The 9815-nt window shown below is 42.0% G+C and overlaps 1 protein-coding gene across 1 annotated transcript in view; it reads right to left on the bottom strand.

Moving 5' to 3' along the window:
* Positions 1-3186: 3186 nt before the first annotated feature.
* The window catches only part of USP34 (ubiquitin specific peptidase 34), a 139590-nt gene continuing 132961 nt past the window's right edge, over positions 3187-9815 (bottom strand). Inside the window, exons 75-81 of the mRNA XM_086631894.1 lie at positions 9624-9776; positions 8556-8679; positions 6991-7070; positions 6147-6287; positions 5878-6024; positions 5063-5222; positions 3187-4756 (exon numbers count right to left, since the gene is read on the bottom strand). Of these exons, the coding sequence (XP_086488020.1) occupies positions 4146-4756; positions 5063-5222; positions 5878-6024; positions 6147-6287; positions 6991-7070; positions 8556-8679; positions 9624-9776 (1416 nt within the window). The 3' untranslated portion in view covers positions 3187-4145. The remainder of the gene's footprint in view (positions 4757-5062; positions 5223-5877; positions 6025-6146; positions 6288-6990; positions 7071-8555; positions 8680-9623; positions 9777-9815) is intronic.

Raw genomic sequence — 9815 nt, 5'->3', positions numbered from 1 at the left:
TTATAGCATTACAAATGTAGCTTGTTTTCTAAATAAGTCCCTGTGAAGAGTTCCCTATCCTAAAATTTTCCTAATATAACTGTCATGGGTTGGGCTGCTCCAGCAACTGGACCCCCCCCCCCCCCCCCCCAGCCAGTCACTCACCCTCTCCCACCCCCAGGAATGAGGGAGAGAATTAAAGGAGAAACGGGAAACCCGTGGGTTGAGATAAGAACAATTTAATACAGATAAGTAATACACAGTGTAGATGCTCACCACCCCCTCTTATCTGCAGCCCGTCTCGTCCCGAAGCTGCAATCCCGGACGAATGCGAGGCCCCGAAATAGAGAGGGGCAGAGAGAGAGAGAGTACTCCGAGAGTGGGAGTACTGGGAGAGAGAAGGAAAAAAAAAAGCAATAGAGCAAAAGCGCAGCAAGCACAAAAGAGCAGAAGCGGCGAAAGAGCCAAGGCGCAAAAGCCCGTCTTTCCAGCTGACCCTCACTTTTATACTGGGCATGACGCTGCATGATATGGAATACTAATTGGGCAGTTTGGCCTCAATCTTAAGTTCCACCACAAATCACAAGGGGAATCGTGTCCCCCTTGTCCCAACTATGCTCCCCCCTTATCCCGCCGTGCTTCTGCACTCCGGCACACTGAGAAGTCCTTGGAGTCTCACGTCCAACCACAAACATCAACTTGCTATCAGCATTCTTCTCAGAGCGAGCCTCTGAGTAAAACCAAAACACGAAGCTCTTCTAGCTGCTAAAAAGAAGAGCTAACCCGGTCCCAGCTAAAACCAAGACAATAACAAAAGAGGAAACGGCAGATGCGGAGACACACGTAGAGAGCTTGTGGGAAATAGGCTCAAATTTATTGGAATTAATGTGTTTTAAGGAGACTAATGAGCACGGGAGGCATTCCAGGGAGAGCAAGCAACATGAAAGCCACAAAGCAGAAACAGGAGAAGGCAGTTTGGTTTGTGATGTAGCACTTTCATAATGTAAGATTCCAGATAACAACCTGGTCTCTGAGAAAGCCAAAAGGAAAAATAATTCAATGTGCAAGACAGGTCTGTAAGACTGCAGCCAAGTATCAGCATAGGGGGTTGTCTTAACAGTTTGAGTCCAGGAGGTGGAGGCCAGCTGTCAGGGGCTAGGTACAGTTGAAGGAGAAAGTACTTCAAAAGCTTTATTTTGAAGTGGTTAAGTGGGAGGTGGGACTTCCAGGAGGAAATATATCACAATTAAATGGGAGGTGGGATGAGCCACGGAAGAGAATAAAAGCTTTAAAAGAGACTGAGGAAGCCAGTTAAAGGTGGAGTTTTCAAAGACAGGGATAAAAAAGCACTTTTGAAGGCAAAGAAATACAAACCAGAGAACAGATGCAAAGTAAAAGGAGGGGAATGCTATGGAAGAAGTCATGACTGACTGACAGGACATGTGAAACGACACAGCAGAGGATAAAGAACCAGGTGCAAACAAGGACGGGGGAGAGGAGACAAGTTTGTGCAGGTACTGCTTACTTTTGTTTTAAAAAACAATACTGGGAAAAAACGCCCAGTAAAAACTGCAGGAATACTCAAGGGGGAAATTGGAAGGGAATGTAAGGGAAAAGCAGTAAGAATAATGATACGTCTGGTAATCTTGACACAACTTTTGAGCAAAGCAATAGAAAAGCTAGTAGTAAGTTCAGTCAGTTCAGAAGTACAGGATAATGATTTAATTAAAGCGAACCAACATGGTTTTTAATATTTTGCAAATTCTGTCTAGCTTTTGGTGAGGCTGCAAAGGGAACTGCTGGCCTGACATAGCTGACACGTACGATGCATCTCGCAATATATTGAAAGGTACTTTGCTTAGACAGCCCCCAAAACCCAACACCCCCCCTCACTGAAACATCATGGGAAGTTGTAACTTCCGTGTTAATGAAAAATGGTTACTAAATAAATGGACTTCTAGGGGATTCTAAATGGCCAGGTATCTATTTGTGAGAAAATAAAAGATGAAATTACCACTAATAGCGTTTGCAAATCACATACACAGGTCTGCAGGGGAAAACATGCTAAAAATAACTTAAAGGACTTAATTGATAGTCAGTGACAGCTGAACACAGAGGGCTAATGTTCACCTGGCAATACGGAAACAGAAGAATGGTGGTATTATTTATTGTTTATGAAATAATTGCTAAAATACTGCTTACACTTCAAAAAGGGGTTTGAAATAATGAGAAAAAACATCACAATAGACAGAATCCCACTTTTCAGTAACAACTACGGTGTGATCTCATCCTGTAGGAGAAGCTAAAGCCAACAAAGGGCAGTAGCTGAAAGGTGAGGTCAGACAGCATGAAAAAATCAGACGCACGTTTTAACTAAGAGTAATTAATTAGCTGAGACTACTCACCAAAGGGTCGTAACGGCTGCTTCATCTGTTGAAGATTTTTAGATCAATGGGCGCATCTCCCTAAAGACATCTTAACCCAGCTTTGAGGAGGCCTCGTGGAAGACTTGATGCAGGAAGGCTGATATCGTTATGTAGATGTTTTTGAGTAGAAACTTAGATGATTTCTCTGAAGTGAAAGTCTACGGAGAAGTTGATCAGAAAGGGTGTTAGAACCGTTCCTAAAGAGAGTGGAAACATAATTACTTCCTGTCTGAGTATTAAGGAAAACAACATCAGTACTCACCAGCATCAATATAGTGTCTGCAAATGCAGGAATAAAAGTGCTATTAGAGGGGAATATAAAGTATAAACTTTAAAGACAGAAAGGATTATTAATTACAGAAGGTTAAAAAAAATGAGAGTAGGTTCAAAAAGAGTAAGGGGAGTCACAAAAGCATCAGATACCAGAACTGTGGAGAAGCAAATGACGCTGAACTACATGGAATGGTAGACAGAATGAAGGAATTTGAAGAAAAAAGACCAAGATAGATGTGTTACAAAGACGACAGAAAAACAAATGAGCTAAGCAACTGGAAAATGAAGTTGGAAATGGAGTTTAATCAGGTATTAAAACCAGTATCATTGACAGTCTGAAAGATGACATAGGAAATGAATATTGCTCAGAAATAACAGGAGGAAATAGGACAGGGAAAGGTGATAAAAGTCATTCCAGCATTCTGGGGGGTGGAGTTGTCATCAAGAAAGCGGCCGGATGGAGCGGACCCCAGGGGCAGCGCGGGTAGAAGGAAATAAAAGGAAGTTGGCAAACGGTGCAGGAGGAAAATAGGACTTAACACAGGTTAAAAATGAGGGAAATTAAATGAAGAGCTCCACTGGCTTCTGACACCACTGCAGGTTCCAGCACAGTTGGGAAAAAAGTAAACAACCACCAATCCCTCTCAACTGCGCGACTGAACATTCGTGCAAAATAAACCAGAAAAGGACCAACATTTACATCAGTTCTGTACATTTGATCATCGTTTCTCTCTGCAGCCGTTTCATTTTTGAAGCTGTCTTTGATGAGAAATCCAAAGACTGAAGCGACATATTATAAACAAATGAAAAGTCATCACAATCAGTTTAATGAAGTGCACAGAATAGCAATTGATCATGTCAATAAAAATAAAACAATTAATTTTACATCAAGTGTGCTTTATTTCCTCCACAGGTATTCTGTTAAATAAAGCACCATATATATACTGCCAGGCCACAGCTAAAGAGGATTCTTTACAGAATCAAATTTCTTGTGGTTGTTTAGTATACAAGTAAACTTAATTTTGATAATAAGAACCACAGCGATCTGAGGCAACCTGCCTCTATTATAAGGTACAAAACTGGCACAGAGGACACCATATTATACACAGTAAAAATGCCATAAGTTTAAATTACATCATACAGGGCAAGGAGGCCCTGTTCTCCCAGACAGCCATATTAAATGAAAGCCACTACAGTGAACTCTTAATTACATAAAACATATCCATTATCTGATTGCCCTTTAAGAAAGTGTACGGTAGATGCAAAAAAAAAAAAATAAAATAATAAAATCTGGAGTTCTGCCTGACCAAGAATTAAGCATATAAATCTATCTTGCCATTCAAGCAGAGAGCACTGGACAAACTGAAGCACAAAACAGAAATAAGCAAAACTTATACAAACAGCATTTTGGGGGGAAGAAAAAAAAAAAAAAGAAAAGACTTAAAAGCAGACATGCTCCATCTAATGTCAAGAAGCAGCTTGGTTTCCTTTTCCAGATATCCTTGTGACCACATGAATCGTAGACTCAATGGTCCTACACAGGATGTCTAAAATGTCATGCTGCTGCATATGACTAAAAAGTCCTCTGGAATGGCCACAGCTGATTGATAAACTAGTATCGGGGTCCTGGGATGGTAAGGCTTGACCATCACAGCTCCTCAAATCTGTGAGGTCGGATAAAACCGCTGAAATCGATGTGGAAGGAAACTCTGAGTCCTCCTCAGTTCCAATGGAATCCTTGGAAGTCTGCAGGTCTTTAAATTCCTTGCATTCTTCAAATTTACCGTTTCCTGACTGATCTTCCGTGTGCTGTGACTGTGTGGCTAACATTATGTCTTCGGAAAATGAAGATGGAGCTTCCATTCTGTACTCTTTGACAGAACTGTTCTCAGGGGAAGGAGGGTCTTGCTCAGTGCCTGGATCAATGATGGAAGAGTCCCGCGTCTCGTTATCCGAAGTGCTCGTTGGGGTCAACGCCTCCCGCGGCTCAGTTTTTGTATCACTGATACAGCTGTCTACAGTGTGCTCCTCATCGCTGCTGACCCGTCTTCTCTTCACAGGAGTAGCTCCTTCATCATCTGTAAAAAAAAAAAAAGGAAAACTCACTTAGGGAAAGTGTGTTGTTTCCGTGCCACACATCCAAACAACAGGCCTTTCCGGTCATGTTTTTATCCTTTTCCACGTTAAAACACAGTACTTAATAAATACTTATTTGGAATTCATATAATTGCCTGGAATTTTAGCTCCATAATAAAGTAGTATTTCTTGCGCAGTGCTGGGGATTGGAGCCAAGAAACAGCCCACCTTCAGCGGTACGAAACCAACGTGTTACGTTAATTTGTAAAACCTTAGAACTGTTAGTGACACTCTTAGAGAAGGCAAACCTTTAGTTTTTCTTTCTTTGGCTTCTTGCTCTTGTAGTGAGTTCCTCTGTTGTTGACAAGCTCTACATTTGTTTAAAAGCTCTTGTAAAGTTGGAATCAGGGCTGAATTGAGCTGTTTGGGAGTGTGCACTGAAAGCAGCAAGGCAAGTGCTCGCAGGTCCTAGAAGTACACAAGTAAACAAACTTAACGAGCCGTATTTCAAACTCGTATTTGATTAATCCTACACGCAGACAGATCTGTGCAATAAAGCAGAGGCTTTACCATGTTCTGAACATCCAAAAGATCAAATTCTAAATATACTCACACTACTGAAATTCCTCACTCACTACTAATTTGCTGGCCTTAACGTAGATCTGTCCTAAGCAGATGACAATACCGTGCTGCTCACTGTAAGACGAAATCTTTTGCTGGGTTAGAACATTTCTACGATTAACTCCACTGCACTTTGCATTACCTTTTTCCCCCCAAAATAAGCCGCTCCCCTAATCTTATGGTCCCCACCATCAGCTTGGGAGACCAAGCACGTATTCTGTGCATGCTGGGAGAACGTGTGCGTGTGGAACGGAGAATTGTGAAGAGCTCAGCTTGCTGCTCTGTAAATTTATGACTGTCTTGTTGGTAGGGGCTAATGCTTCCACCCAGCCAGTGAAGTCAGCTTCCCATGCGCTCACCAGGAGTCCCACTTACACCCAAAGCAGAGCTAACAACGCCCACCTCCTTCATTAGAGCCTGGCACACGGCACTGAAGAGTTTCCAGAGAAAATAAAGTGCCTCCTAAACGAGCCGATATTTGAACAGCTTAGAAAAGACTCACCCCATTCAAAGTAGAGCTTGCTTTGGAAATTTCAACTCTCTGGTTGCTGAAGTCAGATTCTAGGCTTTGATATTGATTTATTAGATTTGTAATTAGAGTATTGATTAAGTTGGCACAGTTTGCTTCAGAAAACACCTGCCCTTGGACCTGTGAAAAAAACATACTTTTTTTAAACCACAAAACATGGAACTGTGAAAACAGTATCTCAAAATGAAACGGCATATGACTGCAATTCTTGAAATGGGAATTACCGCTAAAAGACCACCTACCTTTAGAAGAAAATGAGTCAAAAAGGTATATACAATGTTGTTGTTAAGAAAGGTCCTTTCATCCATCAGGATACACTTTATGTATTCTGCAAAAACCGGATCTTCACAGAGCAGCTTTACGCAGTTCTTGGACATTGCGGACTGGTGAAGAGAGAAAGAACGCCACCAAGTCACTGCTGGAGGCCCGGCACTGCGGCAGCGCTGCCTGCGACGGCGGTCTCCGCCGGAGACACCTGCCAGGCCCACCCAGCTGCTTCATTCATACTGGACCATTCTTGTCAATAAAAATATTTCAGGTGTGTCAGGTATCAGTAAACTGTACAAATTAATTATTGTCCATTAGTATTTCACATTTTCCTTTTATGAGGTTTATTCCGTGGGACTGCCAGTTTATCACGATCAGTGTGTATCTGAAGGGGCAAAGGCCCCTCTCCTGGCAGTGGGCACACGACGACACCTTGACTTAAAAGACTTCCCAATCTTTACTTCATCATACCAGCATTTACACTACAATGAAAGGCTGGAAATTCACAGAGGCAGGATGAAGCAATTTTTGGACCCCGCACAGGCGGCCATCCTGCCAATATTGCGTACTGTGTGAAGTGTGTAAGTTTTTCCAGGGCGCGCTGGGATCGAATACAATTTGCTAGGTTTTTGTACTTAGTTTAGCGGGTTTTATCAGATGACAGGCAACATGAGCAGAGGCATTTTCTAGTCACATTACTCGTACTGTGAACGATTAACAACAGCCACTGGTTACAAGTGACAGGTGAATCTCGTTCCACATTCATCCTGTTTTGCCTGTGTTTCCATCCTGTTAGATTTCGAAACCACTGACTCTTACCTGAGTCTGACAGAGCTCAGTCCAAAGCTTGGGGAATAACGCAAGATGAAGTGGCAAACCTTCATATGCAACTAGGACACCTGAAATTTTACGAGAAAATAAGTTACTGTGTGGAATTTTGTTGGAGATACACGCTTCCTGATAAAAGCAGTACCAAAGTGCCATATCATTTTACCAGAGCACATTCCAAGCATTTTTTATAATCAGAAAGACCTATCATCTGTGAAGTTTTTACAGTACATTTAATAAATACATGTATCTCATCAGTATTTCTGTGAAATGTAAAAACCTAAAGAGCTGGCTTTAGTTCTGGGTTTGTAATCAGGTTATTTTATTGCTGTCTTACATTTTCAGCTGGTCAGCTACAGCACTTAAAGGTTTTAACTATCTTTTTTTAAAACAGCGTGTAATTTTTAAAGGGTCATCTTCAGTATTATCCCAAGCACCATTGTTATCTAGAAAGAGTTAAGGGATACGCTAAACAATAGCAAGTGATACATATTCCCAGAATGCTCTGCAACTAATATAACCTAGAGTAAATACTAAAACCACTAGAGTTACAATCAGAAGTGTGACAAACAACGAGCAAATGGGCAATCTGCGGATCAAAAGAACGTTCTGAAATCATTGCTCTTTAGACAAGGTTAATTTTGTACAGTTCTGTTGGTCTAGAAGTCGTATTTAACCATATTTATAGACAACTGAAGTGAGACGGCTCCCGGTCTGCATGTCCATGTGGCCACTAGTTGTGTGACACTGAGGTTTGTGCATCTGCACCCACTGCACCGGGTAACTCCGCTGATGCAAGGGTCTGTGGTGGAAGGCAAAATTAAGAAAAACCTCAAAACGTGCCTTTGGAGCAGCACGTGGACTTCACAGGGCAATTCAAGGCGGGACGCTGTCCTACAGAGAACCAGCGAACGGCTGCAGTAGGCAGACAGGTCACGAACGCCTTGTTCACTCACCAAAAAATAGGTTTACATTGTGACAGAAAGAAGCCCCAATACTGGTGGTATCTACTGGCAGAACTGAAACAAGCATTGGGTACAAACTACACGACTGAATGGTTATAAACTGAATTAAAAGTTGCAATGGTTCCCAAAACTGGGCTAAAATAAACCTGGGTTGGTAACAACTGAACTGGTGCCGTCTGTGGCTGTCTAGATGGTCATGTGTGCTCCCGGGCAGATTGTCAATGCCATTGGCAGAGACGCTGAGAGTCCAAGACCTGACCCAAAGCCATTTAAACTGCCAAAGAACACCACAAAAAAAGCCTCAGCGAGTCCTGTATTAAACTCCAGATGTGCAAGGAGACTGAAATCTCACCGACTGCCTCAGCAACTTCCTGGACAGGCCTGAAGCGCAACAGTGGCAGAGATAAGATTGCACTACATTTTACATGTCATACAATTTTGGGGATAAAAATAACATCTAGAACGATTAATGCAGCAAGTTTCACAAGCTCTGCTTTTTTTAAAAAAATGTGAATATAAAGCCTAGTGGAGAAGCACGCACAGTTAGCACAGAAAAAAAAAATCCTTAGGCTGTTTAACCTTCATACTTACTCATTTTAACTAAAGTTTCAGTAAACTTTTCACAGTTGATTGCAACTCGACATAGCAGGTGGATGAACTGATGATAAGAAAAGAAGTAGTCTAGCAGCATACGATCGTAAACATCATCTTTGCCCTGAAGATTTAAGAGAGCTTCATTTAAACTACATAAGCAATGGGACAGCAACCAGATTTCCTGCACACCTAGCTTAATGTTACTGCACCTCTCCCTAAAACATTTAATCAAATCCTACAGGAAAACACGACGGGAATTTCCAGGTCTAACCCAGGCCAGCTGCGTCTCCTCACCGAGCCCTTGGCAAGCACAGTAGCGAGACGGGAGGAGGGATGGCAAACGCAATTCCCCCACCAGTGAACACTTTTGTGGTAGGATTCTGAATCAACAGCCTGAGAAGCTGCGTGAATACCACGCCTTGAAGGTGACAAAAGAATGCAGTAATGTAAAATCATGTACAGATACCCACACACACGTACACACCACTGCTTTTTAAATCCTAGTTTGTCAGTTCCTAATCTGCAGAATTTTCTCAAGACCGAGCTTCACAAGCTTTCAAAGCAGTATTTTCAGGAATGTCTCAAACCAAATGATAAATACACGCTGAGGGCTTTGTGTGTCAATATTTTGGTATCTTTTTGGATGTACACACTTAAAATGGCATCAGCCTCTGTAAACCAGATAGCCAACCTCAAAAGCTCGAGCAAACAAATGTAATCTTATACGAAACAAACGAATGCAAAATAAGCATGCAAAACCACGGGGAAACGTGACTGTGGATGTGGTTTTATTTTAGAGGCTTAAAAATCCTCTGGCTCCTAATGTATATGAATTCATTATAAAGTGTAAAATACTGTGTCATATAATATGACAACTCTCTAAGTTCAACATTTGCATTATTTAGTGTCACGTCCATTACCTCTGGATCCCTGACGTAAAAAAGCACTACAGATCATTCCTGGCTCTCTATGGTTTTTAACAAACTTTGGTTTTACATAAGATTTGAGGGTGCACAAATATACAAAGCATCGTTTTGAAAGCTTTAAAAAAGAAGGGTTACTTACCCTACAGTAACCGTGCTTCTTCGAAATGTGTTGCCCACACAGATTCCCATCTACGTGCACATAGGCCCCATGTGCAGGAGATTGGATTCTTTCTGAATAGCAGTGTCCACTGGGGCTGTGCCTGCACCCAGTGTGTCCTTGCGACCACTGTACCTGAGGGCATAAGGGGTATGGCGGCTTCAACCACCACTC

Source organism: Tauraco erythrolophus, chromosome 2, assembly GCF_009769465.1.
Source record: "Tauraco erythrolophus isolate bTauEry1 chromosome 2, bTauEry1.pri, whole genome shotgun sequence".
NCBI lineage: Eukaryota > Metazoa > Chordata > Aves > Musophagiformes > Musophagidae > Tauraco > Tauraco erythrolophus.
This window is presented reverse-complemented; position numbering and strand designations above follow the sequence as displayed.